Source organism: Geotrypetes seraphini, chromosome 7, assembly GCF_902459505.1.
Source record: "Geotrypetes seraphini chromosome 7, aGeoSer1.1, whole genome shotgun sequence".
In the NCBI taxonomy this organism is placed as follows: Eukaryota; Metazoa; Chordata; class Amphibia; order Gymnophiona; family Dermophiidae; genus Geotrypetes; species Geotrypetes seraphini.
The window spans coordinates 32479451-32505322 of NC_047090.1; the positions used below are offsets into that span (position 1 = coordinate 32479451).

The 25872-nt window shown below is 45.8% G+C and overlaps 1 protein-coding gene across 1 annotated transcript in view; it reads left to right on the top strand.

Moving 5' to 3' along the window:
* Window positions 1–25872, top strand: part of ATP2B1 (ATPase plasma membrane Ca2+ transporting 1) — a 274638-nt gene that overhangs the window by 90365 nt on the left and 158401 nt on the right. Inside the window, 3 exon segments of the mRNA XM_033951664.1 lie at window positions 10451–10690; window positions 10693–10756; window positions 10759–10860. Of these exon segments, the coding sequence (XP_033807555.1) occupies window positions 10649–10690; window positions 10693–10756; window positions 10759–10860 (208 nt within the window). The 5' untranslated portion in view covers window positions 10451–10648.

The following is a 25872-nucleotide window of genomic DNA, read 5'->3' on the forward strand; positions in this document are numbered from 1 at the left end:
CCCAAATTTTTACCTAAGGTTGTGTCTGATTTCCACCTCAATCAGTGCATTGTTCTTCCGGTATTTTTCCCGAAGCCCCACTCTCATCCTGGTGAGGCGGCGCTTCACACGCTTGACTGTAAGAGGGCGTTGGCTTTTTATCTCCAACGTACTAAGTCTCATCGGAAGGTTCCTCAATTGTTTTTGTCCTTTGATCCTAATCGGGTAGGACATCCGGTTTCCAAGCGCACCTTGTCCAACTGGTTAGCTGCTTGTATTTCTTTTTGCTACGCTCAGGCTGGTCTCCCGCTCTCGGGTCGAGTCACGGGGCATAAGGTCCGGGCGATGGCGGCTTCGGTTGCTTTCCTCCGATCCACTCCTATGGAGGACATATGTAAAGCTGCCACCTGGTCTTCGGTTCATACGTTCACCTCCCACTACTGTCTGGACACCTTGTCCAGAAGCGACGGCCGGTTTGGCCAGTCGGTGTTACGTAACCTGTTTTCATGAATTGCCATCCTCCCACCTGCCCTTTTTGTTGGGTTGGCTTGGAGGTCACCCATGTGTGAGAATATCATGCCTGCTTGTCCTGGGATAAAGCACAGTTACTTACCGTAACAGGTGTTATCCAGGGACAGCAGGCATATATTCTCACAACCCGCCCGCCTCCCCGGGGATGGCTTCTTTGCTTGATATGGAACTGAGGACCACGAGGTGGAGATGCGCCCTCTAGTGGGCAGGAAGGCTAGCACATGCGTGGTGCAGTGTGCAAACTTGAAACTTCTATCAAGTTTGCTTGAAAAGCTGTCCGCGCCGGGGCTCCGTAGATGACGTCACCCATGTGTGAGAATATATGCCTGCTGTCCCTGGATAACACCTGTTACGGTAAGTAACTGTGCTATATATATATATATATATAGCGTTTACAGCTAAATGCACATACAGAAAGTACATACAGCTAAATGTACATACATAATTTTACCATATATATATCACCATACATACATACATATATATACTATATATATATATATATATATATATATATATATATACAGTGGTGCCTCGCACAGCGAACGCTGCGCACAACGAACTTTATGTCTTGATTCGTACAACGGACTTCGTTTCACACAACGAAGTCCGGGGTTCCTGCGGGGTTGGATCGCAGCGGGGTTGGTCGAGCCGCGAGGGTAGTCTCCTTCTCCTTACCTGCCCTGTCGCAGCACACAGCCGAACGGAAATCTTCCCGATGTCAGCGCTGACGTCGGAGGGAGGGCTTAAGCAAAGCTCTCCCTTCCTCCGACGTCAGCGCTGACATCAGGAAGACTTCCGTTGGCTGTGTGCGGCTGCGGCAGGGCAGGTAGGAAGAAGGCAATGGCGAACGAAAGAGGGGGGAGGGGGCGGTCCGCCCCGAAGAATGTGCACAGCTGGTCAGGTCCCCCGATCGACCGACAACAGGCCCGGCCGACAAACCTCCCTGCCCTGTAGCCGCGAATCTAAATTACCTCTTACAGCAGCTTCAATAATCCAGCTGCTGTAAGAAGGTAATTTAGATTCGCGGCTACAGGACAGGGAGATTTGTCCGACCGGGCCTGTTCTGTTGTCGGTCGGGTGCAAAAGCGCCACAAAGGTGGAGGCAGGGAGGGAGGAAAGGTGGAGTGGAGAAGAAAAGACGCTTAAGGGGGGAGAAGGCCGCTGAAAGCACATGTTGGAGCAGGGGATGAGAGGGAGGGAGAGAAGGGGAAATATTGGACAAGGGCAGAAGGGATGCTAAATCATAGGGTGACAGGCAGAGAGAACAACAGGAAAAAGAGTGGAAGCAATCTTGAACCCTGAGGGTGAGGGCAGAGAGAGGTGGTGAGATGATTGATCATGGGGAGAGGGACAAAAGGGAATAGAGATGGGATAGGAAGATAGTGGAAGTAAAAGGACAGGGAGATGTATGTTTTTAGATGTATCTAAATAAAAATAATAACAAAAAATTTATCTTTTTTATGTCATCTTAGCATATTTTATGCTGCAGAACGAATTATTTTTTTTTACATGTATTCCTATGGGAAAACGCGTTTCACATAACGAACGTTTCACATAACAAACTTGCTCCTGGAACCAATTAAGTTCGTTGTGTGAGGCACCACTGTATATATATATATATATATATATATATGTATGCGATATAGTATATATATATATATATGTATGCGATATAGTATATATAGTATATATGTATGTATATAGTATATATATGTATGCGATCGCGTCAGAGGGAACATGCTACCAAGGTGGAGAGTTTGCTACAGCTGGCCGGCGAACCTCAGCAGGCTGCTTTGAAGAGGAGCGGCAGCGGTTGGTGAGTGAGGGGAGTCTCCGGCGTGTTCCAAAATGGAATTCGGCACGGAGGGACACAGCACGGTGCAGCGATCACAAAACCCTAAGTGCGCCTACGCGCTTAGGGTTTTATTATACAGGGTAAACTTATATATTTCAGGGATTAATGCAAGTTAACTTGTGCCAGAAATGCTCTGCTGTTGCTTTATTCCTGTCCCTGCTGCTAACGTCAGGAGCCTGTCTTCTGTAGGGCTCAGGTAGAACAAAGGCTGGAATTTGGTACAATGAGTCTTTGTTCTCAACCACCCAAAGATTCTTTTCCTCTTTTATATTCACTCCCAGCCTACCTTTAGCCTAGGCGTTGCAGAAATATCCATTGCCACTTCCTCACCCAGGCAGACCAGTGATTCCTGCTTCTTGAGGAATATTCTGCAAAATAAGCTTAGAATTCTGTAATGGGAGGAATTCTGCACAAATTCTGCATTCCATAGTTTTGCGGAATTCCCCCAGAAAAACTTTCAACTTTGTACATACTTAATACACTATTCCCCCCACACTATCAATGTCGATGACAAACTTCCCTTATCAAAAAATGATGAAACAAAAGAAGAAAAAGCATTTCTCTATTTCATCAAACTTAATACGCACAGTGATTAATGTTCATCCATAAAAGGATCTGAAAAAGATAATTTCTCATGGTTTTAGCTATTCTACTTTGTAATAACTTGAAATTGAGAAATATGGAGAGCTAGTACAGATTATAAAGTGAAGGCATTATGCACATTGCAATAATTTTTCTGTGGGGAGAATTGTCATAGTGGGCTCCGAAATCCATGGTTGAAGGGGGAGCCTTAAAAGAAATGAAGGGGTTAATGCAGTTACCCTGCCATATGCTAAAGCTCAGTTCAAGGTTTCCCCAAACAGTGAATAAATAACGTATAGGACAATGTATTGCAAACTGTGTGCCACCTGAGATTCCAGGTGTGCCACCGGGGAGGAGGAAAGGCACTGGCTGACTGCCTCATAATGAGAGGCACATTAGAGAATGACACGGGGAAAAATTCTGTCACCGTCCCGTCCCCAGACCACCATCCTCTGCACCGCCCCGTCTCCGCTAGTCCTTTCACTGCCCCGTCCCCGTCTCTGCCGTCCCCGTCACCATCCCCGCTGTGTCTCTTACCGCCCCGGCCCCGACCCCGTCTTCAGCGTCTTCAGCGTCTTCTCCTCTCCATCCCCCCACCCCCAGCATCCTTTATGCGGTCCAGCAGCTCCCTCCCGCCGGCCAGCCGTGCATTTCCCTCCCTCCCTCCTTTTCACTTACCTTTTCTTCTTGAAACTGGCAAGTTCTATAAGGCTAGGAGCTGTATTACAGCCGCAGCCTTGAAGTCGTGTCGGGTTGCCTACTTGAAAAGTCTCCTCCGATGCAACCGGAAACAGGAAGTTGTGTCAGAGGAGACTTTTTCCAGCAGGCAACGCGACGCGACTTCAAGGCTCCAGCTGTAATACAGCTCGTAGCCTTATAGAAATCGCCAGTTTCAAGAAGAAAAGGTAAGGGAAAAGGAGGGAGAGAGATGCATGGATGGCCGGCGGGAGAGAGTGGGCTGCCGGATCGAACGCTTGTTCACCGCACATTCACTACTTGTTCACCGCCCTGTGCTACCATTCACCGCTCCACGGGGCGGTGAATGGCCTTGTCCCCGAACTCGCGGTGACCTTTTTTTTTGGTCACCGTTTTGGCTAACAGCCACCATGTCATTCTCTAAGGCACATCCTGTAGGCAGTCAGCCAACACCAGCGCCTCTTCCCTTCCAGCACCCCCACTGATGGCTCAGGGCCTCATCTGGAGGGCCTTTGTGCATGTGTGGACGTCGACGTAATAAATGTCATGCATGCGTGTGACATCGCGTCAATATTCTCACACTTTTGGATGCCTTGAGCTGCGGCCACAACATTCAGTGTGCCGCAGCTTCACAAAGTTTGCAAGACACTGATATAGGAGAACAGACAAGACATTTTCATCAGCCTCATACTGCAGAAGGGTAAACCATTTTTTTTTTTTTTTTCTTCTCTTCAGACTTTTTCTTAAAGCCCTGGTGGTGTGCTCAGCCGCCTTGTGCACATTTCTCTGAATCTGTACAGAATAGCTAATAGTGTTTCATTTGCATGGATTTAAATGTGCTGTGGCTAATGTCTACCCAAGGCTTTTTTCATAGTGCAAAACTTGTTTTTACATACAAATTTGCATGCAAAGTCTAGTGCAGTGTTCTTCAACCACCGGTCCATGGACCAGTGCCAGTCCACAGAAATTTCCTGCCGGTCCACAGGGCCAGCACGTGCATCAGGCCCAAAACAGTGTTCTTCAACCGCCGGTCCACGGTGCGATCGATGCGGCGTTATCTTCGAGCCAGCTCCCTCTTCCTAACTGATTCAGTGCACAAAGCCACAGGCAGTGGCTCCTAGGCGTGTCCTGCGCCTGAACTGGAAGCCTTCTCTCTGACGTTGCAACGTCAGAGGGAAGGCTTCCAAATGAGGCAAGGGATGTGCAAGGTGCAATTAGTACTATTATGGGGGCGGGGTCTGGGGTGGAGATTGGGTAGAGATGGGCGGGGTCTGGCCCATCACTTAGCTCAGTGTTCTTCAACCGCCAGTCCACTGACCGATGCCGGTCCACAGAATAATTTTTTTATTTCTGCCGTTCCATAGGTGTAAAAAGGTTGAAAAACACTGTTCTAGTGCATTTCACTATATCAGCCCCACATTTAGTTGGACATGTCCAGAAATCCTCTTCTGTAATCCGCCTTGAACCACAAGGTAATAAGAACATAAGAAGTTGCCCCCGCTGAGTCAGACCAGAGGTCCATCTTGCTCAGCGGTCTGCTCCCACGGCGGTCCATCAGGCCTAGTGCCTGAACAGTGGTCCCTGATTAATTTTGTAACTTACCTCTAATCCCATCCCTATAATCTACCTTTACTCTTATCTGTACCCCTCAATCCCTTTGTCTTCCAAGTACATATACAATAGGCACTTATCCAATTGTTTAAAAGATAGGTGTCTCTATTGCATGGCGCTTAGCGGCTCCTAACGCCTAAGTGGGTGGTTTTATGGGCGGAGCATGACTTAGGCGCCACTAAGTGTGATTCTTCAAAAACAGGCACCTGAAATGTAGGACTTTAAAACCCTCGTCTATATTCCAGGCACCTAAGTTTTTACATAAGTGCCGCTAGCCATGATTCTGTAAACAGTGTCCAAGTGTGATTGACACTCGGCCGGTGCCGGCGCATTTAGGCACCGTTTATAGAAACAAGCCTTTAGTCATAATCCCACAGAGGGTAGTTTTCACTCCATTTGCTCCTTATCCAAGTGCATAATACCAGTGGCAGCAACTCTTTGGAGGAGAAACAATTTGAACGAAAGCAAACATTTCCTTTCCACGTTTCTCCAGTCCTCTGCTTAGTAGATTGGAAGTACGTTAAGGAATAAACCATGCATTCCTTCACTGCCATTTATATTTGAAAGCAGATTTTATTTTGGAAAGATCTTTGCAGTATTTTTTGCAGGTTACAAAAGTCATTTGTAAGAAATGCTTGTGATAAGATGCTGACTCAACAGGAAGTAGTCTAGATCCTCGTCAGCCCTTTCAATCACTGCAGACCTCTCACTTAACCTTGCTAATTAATGTAGAAGATATCGGAACATTAGTATGTAAATGATGGTTGAAAGCTCAGTGAGTTGAGGTGGGCAATTCAGTGATTGTATATTTAGCAGCTTAAAATGACTTTCTTTTAGTGTATTAGCTAAAAATATTTAGTCTAATAATGAGGCTTGTTCAGTGCAACAAAAAAAAAATCTGAATTTAAAATAGCAAAATAAGATGCCTCAAGAATAGTATTTAGTGTGGCTATGTCGCTCCTGCTTTGCAATAGATGGCATTTTTTGGTCTGTCATTTTTCCTAGTCATATACTTGTACACTTTTTTGGAATAAATGTGTTCTCCTTTATCTTGACTGTGCATCTCAGCTGACCTATCCTGTACTTAAAAAATTAGGTTCAAACAATTTTTATTGATGCAAACAACTACAAAAACAATGCCAGGGCACCCCATGGGTGCACAGTACAAATAATGATGCATCATATGCAATAAATAACAAGCAGGTACAGAAGAAAAGTAACAACTACCAAACTCCCCTCCCCATCCTACTCTACATAGGGCAAGCTAGAATAAAGTGGCGGAAAGCACTCCGAGGCCCTGGACTCTTATGAGCCCCGAAGATGCCACACCACCCCTTCCCCCCACCTATACCCACTGATCCCAACAGTAACTAAGTACCCAAACCGTTCAATACCTCTCACCTCCCTTTCCCAATCCCCCTCCCCCCCAATGGAACTCTCCGCCCCATCCCACCTATACTCACCAGTACTCTCCTAGCCCAACTGACTGAGCGTCCAGATTAGGACACCCATCTTAAGACACAGAACCCGATGCCCCTTAGGCAAATGGCCAAAAGCCTCTGGCAAATCCAAGACAAAGTGGGCCGGATTACTGTGCAAGGCTCTCCCAATTAACCCTGACATGTAAGAGATTATACGCCTCCAGAAGCGCTGGATAATGAGGCAGGACCAAAAAGCATGTCCCAATGTGAGTCCCCCCTGTCCCACATTTGTGACACTGTGGTATAGGGAGACCCCCACTGTAATACAACTGTGTACGTGTGTAATAAGCGTGTAAGGTCACCCTATAATATGTTTCTCTCAACCAAGCACATGGGGTCACCCCAGGCGTCACCCTCAAGGTACGGGCTACATCCCAATGTCCCAAATTAATCTGCAATTCCCCCTCCCATTTACCCCGTATGTTCTGGTAGTCCTTGGCTGGTTGTAACTCTTGCAAACTAGCATGAATGCTAGACACCGAGAGTGACACCCCTCTCCTCCCGCAGCCTGGTCCCCAAGTGCAAGCGCAATTGTGCTCTGTTGAGGGATCCCACATAGTGCTTCACTTGGTGACACGCAAACCGCGCTCCCCAGGTCCTCCCCCACCTTAGCTAACAAATCTGCACGGGTGAACCGCTCCCCCTCATCCCCCCCAAATATGTTCTAAACTTGAAACTCCTTTCGCTCCCCAGGACAGGTACTCTCTGGATTCCCGTCCCGGAGGAAAGGCCGGGTTACCCTGCAAGGGCAAGAGATCAGTGACCATCGGATCCCCTCCCAGGGCTTGCACAAGCCAACGCCAGGCCACTTGCAATGCGCTAAATAAAACACTAGATCGCATAGAAGGGGGCAGTGCCTTCCGAGAACTGTGTGGTAATGCAAACACATCATAAGAGGCAAAAAACTCATGTTCCATTAGAAGAGGGGTATAATTGCTAGTCATATTTACCCAATCTCCCAAATGACGAAGCAAACACGCATAATTATAGACCCGCACATCCGGCAATCCTAACCTCCCCCCCCCATGCCAATTCCCCAGCAACTGAGACACCTGCAATTTCGGTTTCTTGGCCGCCCAACAGAAATGTGCAACTCCTTTATATAAAATTCGTAAAATCTTTCTTCAGCAAGCATAACGGCAGAGTCTGCAAAACATACAGCCATTTGGGAAAGATGAACATCTTAACCAAGCAAATGCGCCCCATCAGAGAAACGGATAATGCCCTCCAGGTATCCAGCATGTTCTCCGTCTGTTGCAGAAGCTTATCCACATAAGACGATACAAGTACTTAAAAAATTTTTAAAAAATCTTATAACCTATTTTTTCGGTTTAAAATGTGTGCTAGAGAATGACATGGGGACAAATTTTTCCCCGTCCCCCGAAGGAACTCAATTTCCTCGTCCCGTCTCTGCAAGCTTTGTCACTGTCCCTGCCTCATTCCTGTAAGCTCTGCCTTAAACCACACAAGCTTCAAACACTTATAGTTTTAAAGTGTTTGAGGCTTGTGCAGATGAGGATGGAGCTTAGGCATTGGTGGAATGAGGCATTATGACATCACAATCTGAGCTCTAGAATGTTGCTACTTAGGATTTTGAAGTGTTTGAGGCTTGTGCAGATGAGGATGGAGCTTAGGCATTGGTGGAATGAGGCATTATGACATCACAATCTGAGCTCTAGAATGTTGCTACTTAGGATTTTGAAGTGTTTGAGGCTTGTGCAGATGAGGTCGGAGCTTAGGCATTGGTGGAATGAGGCATTATGACATCACAGTCTGAGCTCTAGAATGTTGCTACTTATGGTTTTAAAGCACAGGTGTCAGCCGATCCTCGAGGGCCGCAATCCAGATGGGTTTTCAGGATTTCTCCAATGAATATGCATGAGATCTATTAGCATACAATGAAAGCAGTGCATGTAAATAGATCTCATCCATATTCATTAGGGAAATCCTGAAAAGCTAGCCGGATTGCGACCCTCAAGGACGGACTTTGACACCCCTGTTTTAAAGTGTTTGAGGCTTGTGCAGAGGAGGTCGAGCTTGCAAGAATGGGGCAGGAACAGGAAAAGAACTCGTGGGGACGGGAAGGAAAAATGGGTTCCCGTGGGACAGGGGAAAAATTTGGCCCCGTGTCATTCTCTAATGTGTACCTAATGTTCATGTAGTTGAATAATGCTTCCTTAGATTTTTGAGTGAGCCCAGCAGTACTCAGTTCTAGTCATGGAGTGCTATTAGCTGGCTGAGCAAAATTTGCCATCCTGAATTTTAAGCACAGAATTTTCATATAAGCATGTATGTAGCAAATCAAGCTCGAACCTCCAGATTTTAACTAGGAAAAAAAAATGTTAGCAGCTGTCTTGTTTTGAGGGCCATGTGGATATGCCTGGAAAATAACTAGCATTCTCTGCTTATTATGTTGCTCTCACAAATGGTTAGTGTTGGGCCATCTGTCACCTACTGTTTAATTCTGAAGTATGAATAGTGACTTGTTTCTTGAAATGCGGGTCGTGTATGATTTATCATGGTAATATGAATTTAGTATTCAGAAAACTGCTGATTTTTCAAGCTTAGTTTCAGTCTTGTTTAATACTTATTTTTATAGCATTATTAGACATATATAGTTCTGTACAGTAGTGGTTAGTATTTAGTCAGTATTTGTTTTGTCTCAAACAACTTAAATTGTAAGTCCATCTCTGAGGCAGCCCAAGTAGATTTGCCCAAGTAGTGTTAGTGGCAGCAGTGGGATTAAACCTGGACTGATCCTCAGGATTGTAATTAGTGGGTTTGTTAGTAATTAGTGGGCTCATCTACCGCAGGTGGAGAGAGTACAGCAAATCTCTGCCTTTTAAGGCTGTTGTGTATCTGCTCTGGCCCAGTATTCCTCCGGACTCAAGTAATTTGGTAGAAACTCTGTGTGGCTCTCAAGTTTCAAGTTTCAAGTTTATCATCAGCTCGTGAATGCTTTTTCTGGTGGGCTCCTGGACTTTGTGGGTCAGTTGAGCTAAAGGTTGAGTTAACTAGGTAGCTTGGATGTAAACCTAGTGGTTGCAGGTCCCTCTCCTCCTTCTTCTGTTTTCTCTTAGTTTGTGTCTGTGGGATTTTTTTTGGAGAGGCAAGAAATTAAACACAGCAAAATTGTAGTGAGCAGTGTTTGCCTTACTGGCAGCAGCTGCTGACCAGAGAATGACATGGGGAAAAAAATTTGGCCCCATGCCCGCCCTGTCCCTGCGAGCTTGGTCCCTGTCATCGCAAACAGTCTGATCTCATCCGTACAAGCCTCGAATAGTTATAATTTTATATTGAACTTATTTTATTAAAGTATCAAATTTCAAGTTTGATTTCTTGATATACCGTCTTTCAAATGTATCTAAAGTACTGTAAATAAGTAAAAACTTTACTAAGTATTAAAGAGATTAAAAACAAAAATAAATGACTGATGACACGAGGAGGATCAAGGTGAAGGGAATACATAGTTACAATGAGATAAGTTTAAAAAAACGAGGGGGAAAAGGGGAAACATAATATAATTACACTGCGGGCCAGATTTGCCATCCCTGGTCAAGTCTCTGCTTCCATTTGCTGATAGGGAGACAAAGCCCTTCAGTCTGGGCTAGACTAGCAAAGAAAGGAAGTTATTACGTAAGGTAAATTTTCTTCTAATCTTGCATCTCTAGGATTTAAACTTTATAATTTATAACTTCCTTTTGCCCCCCAGGTTTGATGAGCAGAAGAGGAACGCAGCATGGAACCAAAATACAAGATATATCACTTGGCACAGTCTTCGATACTTTCTTTTTCATTTCCTTGACATGTTTCTGGTGAGTGGGATCATTCTAAGGATTATTCTCCTTTCTGGAAATATTTGAAAATTTAGAATTATTCCCAATTGGAAAGACTTGATTTATTATTCATCATGGGCGACATGGCGAACAATTCAGTAGCTTACAGTGGGTGTAAAAGAATTCTTTAAATGAAGCAAAAATTCATAAAGGAGATTTTGGAAACACTCTCAAGGAGCTCCGTGCCTTATGGAACTGCGATCCACAGATGCATTACACAAAATACAGGAGTGTTATGGAGATGTTTATGGAATTTGTACAAGGTAGAAAACGTCGCCTCATGAAGGTAAGGTCATTGTTGGAGCATCATTTGCAGTCTGGTCACTTGTCTGGGGTGAGAAAATGGTGGATTGTGCAAGCTGAGTACTAGTCTAAATAGTGGATTATTCACTATGTCACTACCTTGGTGAGAGAGGAAAATAGGGAAGTAAGAACAGTATGTTAATTTATTCAGTTTGTGTAAATTCTTGTATGCTGCTTAGTGAAGTTTTTGGATTCCGTTTGCAAATCTGCAAGTACTTTAAAATTTACTGTTGACAATCCTATTCCAGATAACTCATGCTGTTAGGTTAATTGTCAGGTTGTGCTACTTTAATCATGGGTTAATGTATAATTGCACAAATATTAAAAAGATGAGAATTTAATGAACCGCTTTTTAAGATGAAGTCATATTTTACTTTTTATAAAGTGATAAAGGGGAAAGGTGCAGCGTGAAGGGGCAAGATGGATCTAAGTGCTGAGGTGCAGCTGAAGGGGCACAACGACTCCGTGTGTGGGAGGGATGTACAGTGCAAAAGGGCATGAAGGTGTGTGTGGGTGCAGCGGAAAGGGCATGGTGGATCTGGAAGGGGGAATATGCAGCTGAAGGAGCAAGGCGAAACTGTGTGGGGATGCAGCGGAAAGAGCATGCAGTTCTTTGTGTGTGAATGGGGTGCAGCAGAAAGGACACGGGAAGATTGTGTGGGGGGAAGATGCAGCTGAAGGCATGGGTGGGTGTGTGCGTTTGGGAGGGGGTGCAGCAGAAAGGGCAACGGCGGATCTGTGGTGGGGGGGAGTGTAGCGAAAGTGCATGCAAGTCTGTGTGTGTGGAGGGGGAAATGGAGTGGAAAAGGTATGGTGAATCTGTTGGGGGTGGGGAGGGAGAGGTGTCTCCATTCTTTGCTTGAACTCGACTTAGACTCGTATACAGGTCACAACAAATTCTGGCCATTTTTAGTTCAAAATTTCCCTTGATTTATCCACAAGATTGACTTGCAGTCAAGTATAAATAGGTAAGTGTGCCAGCCTGAAGGCTCAGATGCTGCCATTTGCAGATGAACCTAAGTTTGAATCCCAGCTTAGAACTTTTGTGTCCTAAGGTCTATTTATGGTGGTTTTGAAGGTAGCATTTGGGAGAAGAATCTCTGCTACATTGACCATGGCTAAGAACTGTTTACAAAGCCTGGACTAAAGTAAATTGGGAGGAGAGATGAAACAAGGGAAAATTCCTGGTACTTGTGAATGAAGACTCATGTCTGACCTTAATTCCATTTATCTTCAAGTCCCAAGAAACACAAAGAAAAAATGTATTTAGAGCCCGAAATCATAAGGACCTAATTTTTTTTGAGGGAGACTGTCCATTTACCTCTTAAAACAGTTTACTACTGCTTATTAATGCTGCCCGCAGAGGCCGACGGCAGCCTGCTAGGATCACTACAGCACTGGCGATCCTCTGCAGGCTGCCATAACTAGTTTTGAAGGTGAGGCCGGAGGACCGCTAGAGATAAGGGGGAAACATGCAGGCCTTCGGGGGGGGGGGGGGGGGGGGGGGGGGGGGGGTGGCTGATGTACAAGTACACGGAGGGAGGGGAGGAGAGGGAGGATCCAAAGAGACGTGCATATGCCAGACTGAGGGTGAGAGGGGAGGGGAAGAAATAATGGGTCTAAAAACAGGAGAAGGAGAGAGTTGGTAGACAATGGGATGGAGGGAGGGAAGAACAGAAAAGGGAGAGAAGTTAGACACAAGGGGATGGTGTGGAGAGGGGGATAGAGATACTGGATATGATGGGTAGTTGAGAATAAAAAGGAGAGATGGTGGACCCTGGGGAGGTGAGAAGGAGGGAGAGATGGTGGATAAAAAGGTAGTTGCGAAAAGGAGAGATGGTGGATCTGGGGATGGTGGGGTCCATCGCTGCAGCTGTGGAGATGGTGACGAAAAAAAGGAAAGATACCAGACCTCCGGGGAGGGAAGGGAAATGGAAGGGGAGGACAGAGATGGTAGATGGATGGTTAGCACAGAGAAAGAAGCAAACGGCAAATGGCAGGAGACCCTGGCAAGCGAGTTATCAGAAGACAAACAGAAACCAAGCCTGGGACCAACATGATTTGAAATAGTTACCAGACACTAAAAGTAGAAAAAATAATTTTATTTCTGTTTTGTGATTACAATACATCAGATTTGAAAATGTGTATCCTGCCAAAGCTGGTTGTTAGGACTGCGAACGTGAGGCTAGTACTTAACAGAGAGAGGAAAAAGTCTTTTTTGTTTATTTTGATTACACCAAAGTGCCAGTGTGGGTAGGGGGGAGGGCAAAGGAGGTGGGTGGGTGAAGAGCTATAAAATAAACCCACCAGGAATGTTTGAAAAAAAACACCCAGATTGAGCAGTAAAAGTCGAATCGAAAATCAATTCATTAGGCTGAATGAATCAAAAATTTTTTTTTCCTAAATCGGGGGCAGCACTACTGCTTATTAGTTCATAATGTCAGCTGTAAATGGTTTTGTTTTAAACCCTGTAGCTGTTACCTTGTAAAATCTTGCTATTACTGTAGCTAAGGGTTTGAAGAATGGGCATCTGTTGGGTCCTGTACTAGTTCAGGCTTGGGTGAAGGAGATAGCTGGTTTAGATGCAGCAGAGGGAAAGTCCCAGAGCAGCCTAAAGTATAATACGTCTTCCGTACTGCAGGTCTTCAAAACATGGTAAGTTTGCCCGGTAGTAAGGAAGACATATTACTTTAGACTTAGCAAACTGTGAAAGGCTTATGCTGCAAGTATGATAGTTTGATGGCAAGCCCTAAATGGGTGAGGTTGCCAGGGCAGCAATCCTAGAATACCAGTTAACCCAATGGAGATGGGATTGTCCTCGCCTTGCTTTGTATACAAACCACCCCTCCTCCCCGTACATCATTCATCCCCTCCTTTGTTTTCTTGCCCTCTTACCACCCTTTTTAAAAAATTTATTTTATCTCAATGTTTTTACTCTTGCCTAACCCTTGATCCTCGTCTTATCTACTGAAAAAATATATTTTTAAATTTTACTTTCTTGTATAAATTTTTTAATATGTAAACGTCTAGGTACAGAGTTGATAGACGATATATCAAGTATAGAATAAACTTGGAAACTGACTAATTGATAATGTCACACTTGAACACAGACTGCAAGAGAGCTCATAGAAGGCGGTAAAGGCTGAGCGAAAATCTGAAGCCCAGTTAGTTCCTGTGGGCCTTGGTGCATTTACCATCGCTACTGCGAACTTTGTAAAAGAGGCCTTAGATCAGAACACAAGGGTAATACTTCAGTTGAGCATGAGCAGTGTCTCTAGAGCAGATGTCCCCTGCACCCAGACTTCAAAAAGACTGTATGCTGCCTTGCACAGTTTTGGTAAAGTGGACTGAATATCCAAATCGAACAAATTTGATTAAATTCTTTATCCTTATAAATGTACTATCTATGTACATACTGATACATCTTTGTACCTATTGATCCCTAAATAATACTGTTCTATTTCTATATCTATATTTTTTTGAGATTGTGCCCAGTACTTGAGATCTGGATTAGAGAATGACACAGGGGACAGATTTTTCCCCATCCCCTCGGGAACTCATTTTCCCATCTTGTCCCCGTGAGTTCTTTTCCTGTCCCTGCCCCATTCCTGCAAGCTCCATCCTCATCTGCACAAGCTTCAAACATTTTAAAATCATAAATGTTCGAGGCTTGTGTGATTACGGCAGATTTACAGGAATAGGACAGGGATAAAACTCGCGGGGACGGGGAAATTGAGTTCCTGCGGGGATGCGGACACATTTGTCTCCGTGTCATTCTCTAATCTGGATTGGCCATAATCAGAAATGGGACACTCAGCTTCATGGACCTTTTGGAATTAACTGCTTGGGATTCTAGCTAGGTACTTGGGACCTGGTTGGCCCCTGTTGGAAATAGGAACTGAGTTGATGGACCTTTGATCTGTCCCAATAAAACAATTCTTATTTTCTTATGTGAACCAATCAGGCTTGTTACATCACTGAGTGAGGCTGGCTCTTAGGCATTGGTGGAATGAGGCTTTATGACATCACAAATCTCAGCTCTGGAATGTTGCTACTCTTTGAGTTTCAGCCAGGTACTTGGGACCTTGGGTTGGCCACTGTTGGAAATGGGATACTGGGCTTGATGGGCCCTTTGGTCATGCCTCAGTATGGCATTCTTATGTTATGTTCTTAACAGCACATGTACATTTTATTTTTAAATTATTTTAATAGTTTGCTTTGGTTCCTTACACTCCTGTTGATTATTTCACTATTCACATTACTACCTCCACTGGATATCCTTATCAAATTAATCTTTGCAGCGTACACTTAATTTTGATCCCTTCAGCTACCCTATCCTATGAAGAGATAGTTGATTTAAGTTTTGCAGTGGAAGTCTGCAGAAGATGTGCAAGAGATCTAGCTTTGATTTGTTGTTTCCTTCTAATATTATACCTACATTTTATATGCAGAGTCTTTTTTAGTCTGTATATCACCAATTCAGCATCCTAAATATTTCTATTGCACATCTTTTGGGATCAGCTCCAGGGACCTTTCAGTCCAATGCCTTAATAGAGATTACCTATTCTGCTGCATCCTGTTTATCTGCCTGTTTTGATGTTGATTGAAAGATAAAATATGAACCTCCTACTTTTACAGAGCTTGTATTCTTGAACTAGGTACACTTCCCCCTCCGTATTCGCGGTTTACGTATCTACGGATTCGCTTATTTGCATTTTTAAACCAAAAAATGCGTCTTCATTTTTTGGGCTATTTTAAGCCCTGGAAGCCCCCCCTTAAGCCTTACCTGGTGGTCTAGTGGGTTTTCGGGGCAGGAGCGATCTTCCCACGCTCCTGCTCCGTGCAGATAGCTCACAGGAAATGGCTGCCTTGAGCTCCCGTCGTAGTCACAAGAAACGACCCGCGCTCAAGGCAGCCATTTCCTGTGAGCGATCTGCACGGGGCAGGAGCATGGGAAGATCGCTCCTGCCCCAAAAACCTGCTAGACCAACAAGTAAGGCTTAAGGGGAGGGGGCGTACAGAGCTTAAAATAGCTGGAGGGAAGCGGGGGTTAGGGACAGAACCCGCCCATAATATGTGTGCGGTTTTAATAATATAACGAGCCGCTCTGCCCCTAACCACTGCGAATACGGAAGGTGAAGTGTAGTCAATATAGCTTGTTTCCCTACAATTAACAAGTTAATTGGGGGCGTACAAACTTTCCCGGTCCAGTAACCAATTATTCACTATTAAGTACTTTTATTTCTTTAGTATGTTTGATTTTTCCCAAAACATATACAGTATTCCCCCCGATTATTGCAGGGGTTCCGTTCCAGGAACCCCCACGAATGTTGAAAAACCGCCAATATGTTTTTTAAGCAGGGGAGACTGGAGAGGGCAGCCAGAGCGCCGACAAGTGAAGGAAATCACCTCGCAGTATGCTCTGACCGCCTCTTCTTCCTGTACTAAAGTCGGGCCTCACCAATCAGGAGTTGCTTTGACACGCAGTTCCTGATTGGTGAAGCCCAACTTTAGTAGAGGAAGAGGCGGTCGGAGCATACCGCGAGTGATTTTCTTAACTCGCCGATGCTTCGGCTGCCCTCTCCGGCTGCTCTCTCCTGTCCAGTCATTTGCGGTCTGAAAATACTGTGAATGACTGGGGACCGCAAATCGCAGACCGCAAATTCGCGGGAAGCACTGTACCGTATTTTTTGCACTATAATACGCACCTAGGTTTAGAGGAGGAAAACAAGAAAAAAAATTCTGAACCAAATGGTGTACTAATATATTTAATAAAATGTACCAGGCCTGATTGAATTATGCTTCACTGCTAGTGTGGGGCTCAGTTTTACTGTCTCAGAAATAGTTGCAAATCACTTCTTTGTTTGAGCCCTTAACCCTGCCTGTTAAAACTTTATAGATTTGTCAGGCTGACATGTACATGAAATTAAACCTCTTCAGTTTACCTTTGCATCATTCTTTGATGCCAAAATAATTTTGAGGAAACTAGTAATGAAATAAATGTGTATATATATAAACATATCTTACCACATTGCTGTCGATATAGAACACTCCTATGTGTAACTTACACCCATACCCACTTATTTATGTAGGGTGTGAGCATGTGTGTGTATATGTATATGTGTGTGTGTGTGTATGTATATATATTGTGTGTGTGTGTGTGTATTACAGCCCAGCTGAAATCAAGAGGATCTTTAGTTTCTGCTGAAACCGAATCTGTGATCAAAATTGGCCTCTGAACCAAAATTGATCCTGCCCCCTCCTGGGCTTACCTCATTGGTGGGTAAAGGGTGCAGTAGTCTCCCCACTCCCTTCCGTGCATGGCTGGTTCCAGTAGAAATAGCTGCTGAGACTGCCATGGGAAGTCCTGGCAGCCATTGTGAGATTGGAACCAGCATGCACAATAGATTCACTCCTATGCTGGTTCCAATCTCAGAATGACTATCGGGACCCTCTTGCAGCAGTCTCAGTAGCTATTTCTTCAGAGCATTGGCACTGAGCAAGAATGAATGAGGTTCATTCCTGCTCCCAAAGAGGCCACTAGACCACCAGGGCTGCTTTAGGTAGGCCCAGGGAGGGCCTGCGAGGGGAAGGATTTCATTTCAGGTCTGTTTCAGTGCCGAACCCAAAATTCGATCAGCCTCTAGTGTGTTATATATTTACATTTATAAACACCTTATATACACCTAGGTATGAAATCTACTATTTTCTGTTGGCAACAGGCTTCCTTGGACTCTGGAACTGCAGGCCTGAAACACAACTTCACTGGGAAAAAATAGTACTTTCAGATCGAGTTCATGCCTTTTTTTGGTAGTTAGTCAAGCAGGTTATATTCAGGTATGCTATGTATTTCCCTGTCCAAGAAGAACTACACCTGAAGCAAAAAAATAAAATAAACTCAGCGATTTGCCCAAGGTCTGAACATGTTATTGGGATTGGAGCAGTTATATTCCTGGCTATTAGCCCCTGAATTTTAGCCTATAGCTGTAAGCCAGGGAAGGGATCTCAAAGTCCCTCCTTGAGGGCCGCAATCCAATCGGGTTTTCAGGATTTCCCCAATGAATATGCATTGAAAGCAGTGCATACACATAGATCTCACGCATATTCATTGTGGAAATCCTGAAAACCCGACTGGATTGCGGCCCTTAAGGAGGGACTTTGAGACCCCCTGCTGTAAGCTCTTCCTCACACCATTATAATGTGCAGTCTGCAATTTTGTCACCTTTTCTAATTTTCTAATTTTCTTTTTTCACTTTTTTCTTTATTTAAAAACTTGTATCCCACTTACACCTAAGCGATCCACATGATACATTCATAATTGTAGGACAATACAACAATAAATAGACCATATATAGACCATACATAAAAATTCACTCTTCAGAATTAGGACAAATCATCTTTCATAAATAGAGTTGTCTTAATGAGCACTCTTGGATATTCTACATATATACTCGAACTAATAATAATACCAGTTCTGAATTTTATATAAATGAACTACCTTTATGAAGAGGTTCTCCCAAGTTAGTGTATAAAAGGTACAGCTAGGCATGAATCTTTACAGTTTTATTTAAAAAAGTAAAGTGATTAAATGTAAGCATAAATACAGTCAATAAGATAATTTTGGAGATGGCTCATTGAATCCTAGAAACAGAATACAGTGTGCAATAGAAAATCTTATAATGAAAATATAAATGGTAGCTGAGTACAAATGAAACATCTTAATAGGCAACATGGGAAACATTTTCATGCAACAGACAATATTCATGACTAGTTTTTTAGCCCGTTACATTAACGGGTGCTAGTAAAGCCTCCTTCCCTCACCTGTCCCCTATGGAATTGGCAGTGAAGGAGAAGGGTAAATCTAAGAGTAGCTGTGCGGCGGGGAAGGGGGGTCTTGCCTGGCTGGGGCCGGCCGAATCCCAGGCCTGCTCTCCTTCCCCTAAGTCCCGGCTCCTCACTCTGTGCGACTCCCTAGTGACAGCATCTGCAGCTTTAAAACGGTCTTAGGCCCTCACCGTCTTCCAGTTCCCTCGAAGTCGGCTGCCCCAGCGGAAGGAGGCCCTGCCTCCGCCGCCATCTTCTCTCTGTCAAATCCGAAAACGCTAGCGATGGGCGAGTTGCCGGGATTGGTCGGAGGGGAGCATTCATGTGAAAGCTCCAACAGGAAACGACGAAAAGCAAATTGCCGACAGCCGCCTCGCCTTGAAGCCCTACTCCTGGCAGCCGCGTCTCGTGAGAGGACCCCACTGCAGCGGCGCGAGGTGGAGAGCAGGGAGGCTTGTCCGGGTGCCCATAGCTTCTCTCCCCCAAACCGGTGACCCCAAGAAGGATGAGGATACCCTGTTGGATCCCTCTCGGCTGGCCCCGCCTCTCCACCGCTCCCCCTTCCGCTCCCCTTCTCCCTCGCGGCTCAGTGTCACTGAGGCTTCCTTTGCTCTCCCGGGCCTGCTCTCCTTCCCCTAAGTCCAGGACCCTCACTCCGCGCCATCTAGCGCATGCGCACTCGTGCCGCCACATCCCAACAGATCAGGGATCAGGGAACACGAGGCGCGAGTGCGCTTGCGTGCTTAGTGTTTTATTATTATAGATGTCGGCACATTACAAATGAAACATAGTATTAAGCACACATAGATACAATGATCATGTCTCCAAAGTAAAAAATGACACAATTGGAATATACATTAAGAGCAAATAACAGACATGATGCAATCAAGAATGGACATATCTTAAGTTATTAGCAAGCAGTGCTTGTTCAACTACAGTTCACTTCAAGTCTTGTATTGGTACTGTTTCACATTGATTATGTAGACATTTAGAGACTGATGTTGTGGTGGGGAGGAATTAAGACTTCTCCCTTAATAGAAAATTGGCATAGTTCTTAACTTGACTGTCCAGGTAGCATGTGTTTGCATGCAAAAGCTGGATACTACAGAAACGAGACAGAAAAAAGATTGACCCCATTTTAGCTTTAGTGCTGGAGAAGGATTTTAGGCCATGCCATGGGCAGCCAGAAGAACTAACAAATCGATTCTGGAAGAGATCAAACCATCTGTCACTCGAATCTCAAATGATGAAGTTATGACTGTCTTATTTTGGTCTCGCCATGGCTCGACAAGTTTGTGGGACACTGGTTTACAATATCACCCAGATCTTTTTCTTAGGCGCTAACCATCTGCTCTTAACATTCACATTAAATCTTATCTATTCACTCGTTATCTCAAAATTAGACTATTGCAATTCATATAACAAAGGCATTGCACAGAAACTGAGGTGATTACAATTAATTCAAAGCACAGCAATAAAATCATTACAAATTCCAGGAAATATCACATAACACCGCTTTTGAGAAATGCCCTTTGGCTTCCGATTCCTCACCATATCTTGTACAAAATAGCCCTTTTATCATTTAAAATCCTTCAGTCAAATCTTCCTCTATTTTTGGACAGACTACTAATACCATTTACCCCTCTTAGATCCTTATGTACAAGCGACCCAAATCTCTTATCTGTACCCTCATTAAAGATCATTGCCACCAGACACAATGAGATATTTTCAACCACCGCACCCCAGTTATGGAACTCCCTCCCTTTTTATCTTAAGAGTAGAAACTGCTTTAGAAGGATTCAAAAGTTCCTTAAAAGCCTTTTTATATAGGGATGCATTCGAAAACTAAACCTGGAGCCAGGGTTCTGACAATGTTTATTTTGCCCACTCATGCATTCTTATTTATTTCAAATATGATTTGCTGCACTTGTTTCCCCATCCTATTGTAATCCTCATTGTTCCTTTTCTCCTTAAAAATTGTAGTTCTACTTTCTTCCCTCGGTATCAGGTACGTCTAAGTCTGTGTTTGTCTTGGTTAGTATATTAAACAATTTTGTTTCCCCTATTTTTTAATAGGTACACTGCTTTGAAAATTTTTTATTAAGCGATTGTATCAAATTTTAAAACAAAATTGTAAGGTGGATCCTAGCATCGGTTGCTATGATTTTGGTTATTCTTCCCAATACTGAACTATCTGCACAGACAGCCTCGTAATGTTCAATGACATTTCACAGACATGAATAAAAATAGTATTTTTTTGCTATTATCTGCTATGAGGTGCAAACAGAGAGCTGTACTAATATAATGAAATAAAGGTAACTCTAGAAACAGCATTCTGAGTGGGAGGCAACAAAGGGAAGTGGTAAACAGAGTTCCCTCTGAGGTTAGCAACTTTTATACAGTGGTGTGCCACAGGAATTGATGCTTGGTCTGGCTCTCTTTAACATTTTTGTAAGCAATATTGCAGAATGGCTGTCACTTTGTGGAGGACGCCAAAGTCTGCAACAGGATAGACACCCTGCAAGGTGTAGATTATTTATTTAATAAGAGAAGGGATATAGCAAAACTGGAAGAATGGGTTAGAATGTGGCAGCTGAGATTTAATTCTAAAAAATGGGTCAAGCATTTGGGCTGCAGAAGACCAAGGAAGGCAGTACAGTATACATTTTTATTCACGTTCCTTTGTGGGCCATCAGTCGGTCAGGTTTTCAGGATACCTCTAACAAATATGTATATGAGAGATTTGCATGCTTACCATCTCCTTTGTATGAAAATTTCTCAAGCGTATTAGGGATACCCTGAAAACCTGACCCACTGATGGTCCTCCAGAACTAGATCACTGGTATATAGAGAAGAGCAGGACCTTCATAGTTGACTATCTTAAAGTGGCCAAACAGGAAATATGATCCGAAAAGCATGCCTGGGTGCATAGGGAGAAGAATGGCTAGAAGGATAAACAGGTAACACTGTCTCTGTACGTCTTAAGATTTCATTTGGAGTATGGTGTACAATTCTGGAGATAGCAATAGAACTTGTCCCGAAAGTAGCTTTTAAAATGATCTGTGGTCATCGTCATTAAGCATGTGGGGAATAAAATAGATGCTGGCACTGTCATCTTGGTATAGGGACACTGGATCATTTGCTATATTATCCCAGGACAAGCAGGCAGGTATTCTCACTAGTGGGTGATGTCATCAGACAGATCCCCGGTACGGACGTCTCACAAGCACGTGTTGCTTGTAGAAACTTAAAAGTTTCTAGATGCCCGCACCGCGCATGCGCCGGTGCCTTCCCGCCCGGAGGTCCGGGCGTGTCTCCTCAGTTCTTTCTTTCTCGCGGAGCTGAGAAGTTCAACTTCATCATGCGCTAGCTGAATTCAGTTAAATTTGCCTTTCCTTGTCCGCGTTTTTCGCTTTCTTTTAATTACAGTTAACAGTACTTTTCTTTTTCAGTAAAAAAAAAAAAAAAAAAGAAGATTATTTCCTCCAGCGGGTCGAACGGGCCGGCCACGTGGCTCAGGCCCACTGGCTTCGACCTCGCGGCGGAGATTTTCCGGCCTATGTCCCGGCCAATCACCGGGTTTAAAAAGTGCAGCAAGTGCCAACGCGCGATTTCACTCACGGACCCTCACCGGCGCTGTTTGCAGTGTTTGGGCCCTGACCACATTCCGAAATCGTGCAGGCCTTGCTCTACCCTTACGGCACGCTCATTCAAGCGGCGTTGCCTATTGTGGGAATCGATGTTCAAGATGGACGCAGCTAAGGATCCCTCAGCCTCCACTTCATCTGATACCTCCCCGGTTCGGGCGAAACGGTGTATCGACCCCTCCTGCATCCGAGTGTGGTGAAAACCGGCATCGTTCATCCCGACACCATCCACGAGCTCGACGTCTGTGCCTGCCCCGGTCTCCTCGGTTCAGGTACCTCTTCCTTCCACAGTGCCACCAGTGGTCATCAAAGTGCCCGAAAGCTACTAAGCAGAAGCACTCGGCCTCGAAGGAGCGCGATGACCGTGCAGGAGACCCCCCTTTCGGTGCGGATCCCTCCTTATCGGCTTCGCTACGGTCCGTGCTGGAAGCTCAATTCGTTGAGCTCATGCAGACCATCGGACCCGGGCTCATCGCTGCCATACAGGGTGACCTCCGGTACCGGTCCAAAGGGGCTGTCCGCCCCCTCCCCCCTCCTCCACGCCGTTCGACCTCGAAACCGACGAGGACGAATGGGGGGAGGGCGGCGATGCCCACGCGGCAAGCCTCGCTTACCGATATGCCGCCATTAGAACCCATTACGGGCTCCGCGCCAACATGGGACCAGACCTCCGATCGATACTCAAAGCCCTGGGCATAGTCAGGAAGAGTTCTTCCGTACTCCTTACCAGACTTGGGTAGCATCGCAAGAATCCGCATCGCAACCCCAGTTGCGATCCACCGCTTCCAGCCCTATCCACCACTTGGGGGCCTCGGGAGACCATGCTATGCACAGACGATCCCGATCCCCGTCCCGCCACCGAGACGGGCACCGATCAAGACACTCATCCTGGCACTCTTCACGCCATTCGGAGGTGTCACCGCCGAAAAAAACTGCAACGTAGGGGATACTCCTCATCAGAGGTGTCCCCTCCGGGGGGCCCGGAGTACGAGGAGACACCGGTGCCCGATTCTCCTTGCCACTCCCCGATGTCCATGGACCCGGAGGCCTCCTCCTCCTCCAGCCCGTCCCACAGGCCGACGCTGGCGGATCAATTGTCCTTCTCATCATTCCTCCGACAAATGGCGGATGATCTGGATGTGACCCTTGACACGGGCTCCCGATACTCCAAAGAGTATCTGGACACCATGCATTTACCTAACCCTCCAACGGAGTCGCTTCGGCTCCCCCTGCATAAATTGCTGGATCAGACCTTCATGCAGTGTTTCGAAACACCGTACTCCATACCGGCGATTCCCAGCAAACTCGATGCTCGATACCGCCATCGTGCACCATAAAGGGTTTGAGGGCCCTCAACTCTCCCACCAATCCCTACTGGTCGAGTCCTCTCTTAAACGCTCTCATCCCTCCCAGGTCTACGCCTCTGTACCGCCGGGCCGAGAGGGGAGAACGATGGACAAATTTGGTAGAAAATTCTATCAAAACTCCATGATGGCGTCACGGGTGCTGAACTACAATTTCTTTTTCTCTTCCTATCTGGAGTTCTTCTTGCCGGTGCTCCGCAAGTTCACTCCGTTCATAGACAACCAAGCTCGATTCGAGTTCGAGGAAGTGGTAGCCTCCCTCTCCCAATTACGCCTCCAGCTGATGCAATCCTCCTTCGATGCATTCGAACTCTCGGCACGTGCTGCCGCAAGCGCGGTAGCCATGCGTCGCCTGGCATGGCTCCGTACAATCGATATGGATCCTAACCTCCAGGACAGACTCGCCAACGTACCATGTGCTGGAGCTGACCTGTTCGATGAGTCTATCGAAACTGTTACCAAGAAGCTGTCGGATCATGAAAAATCTTTTCAATCCATCCTGCGGCCCAAACCCATACCTCAACAGTCTCGACCTTCCAGGCCACCCCTGATTTACCAGCGGCGTTACATGCCCAGACAAACGCCTGCTGCGAGACAACCTGCGAAGAGACAACCTCCCCAGAAGTCTCAACAAAAACCTCAGCCACCGGCTGCACCTAAGGCTCCCCAGCCCTTTTGACTCCCCTCCCGGGAGCATAACCGACAACGTTCTGCACTCAGCCTCTCCCATAGGGGGCCGCCTCCATCTTTTTTACCATCGATGGGAGGCCATAACCACGGACCTATGGGTCCTTACCATCATAAGAGAAGGATACTCCCTTCAATTCCATCGGGTCCCCCCGGACCATCCTCCAAGAGAGTATCCTTCAAGCTCGACGCAGACCGCCCTTCTTCTTCAGGAAGTCCAAACCTTACTTCAGCTTCGGGCTGTCGAGCCGGTCCCGTCAGACCAATTGAACCGAGGGTTTTACTCCCGGTACTTCCTCGTCCCGAAGAAAACGGGCGACCTGCGACCCATTTTAGACCTTCGGGCCCTCAACAAGTTTCTGGTCAAAGAGAAGTTTCGCATGTTGACTTTGGCTTCTCTATACCCCCTCCTCGAGCAGAACGACTGGTTATGCTCCCTGGATCTCAAGGAGGCCTACACTCACATCCCCATTCACCCGGCCTCCCGAAAGTTCCTCAGATTTCGGGTGGGAAATCTGCACCTACAATATCGAGTGCTACCATTCGGCCTATCTTCGTCCCCCAGAGTCTTCACAAACACATCTTAGTCACACCTGCTCTTCGGCAGTCTCTACTTTGGTGGATGACCTCTTCGAATCTATCCAGAGGTTTGCTGATGCACTCTCTCCCCCATCAGAAAGTTCTCACAACCGAATTCGTCGAATTATGCATGGGGGGCCCACCTGGATGGTCTCCGCACCCAAGGATTCTGGACCAGTGCGGAAAGACTTACACCCAAATCAATCTACTGGAACTCAGAGCCATCTTCAATGCGCTCCAAGCTTTCCAACACCTACTTCACGACATGGTAATCCTCATTCGCACAGACAATCAGGCCGCCATGTATTATATCAACAAGCAAGGAGGCACGGGCTCGGCCCTCCTTTGCCAGGAAGCTCTACGAGTCTGGGACTGGGCGGTGCGCCACAACGCCTTCCTCAGAGCAGTCTACATTCAGGGGGAGAACAACGTCTTAGCAGACAAACTGAGTCGTCTACTACAACCGCACGAATGGACTCTCCATTCCAGCCCCCTTCACCAAATCTTCACACAGTGGGGGACGCCTCAGATAGACCTCTTTGCGGCTCCCCACAACTCCAAACTGCCTCAGTTTTGCTCCAGGATCTACACCCCTCATCGCCTCGAGGCAGATGCTTTTCTACTGAACTGGGGGAAACGATTTCTATATGCGTTCCCACCATTCCCGCTGATCCAGAAGACTCTGGTCAAGCTGAAACTCGAACAGGCCACCATGATCCTAATAGCTCCTCGGTGGCCCAGACAACCTTGGTTCTCCCTCCTACTTCAACTCAAGCAGCAGGGAACCAGTACCACTTCCAGTGTTTCCTTCACTACTTACTCAACATCAAGGATCACTGCTTCATCCCAACCTGCAGTCTCTCCACCTGACAGCTTGGTTCCTCTCAACGTAAC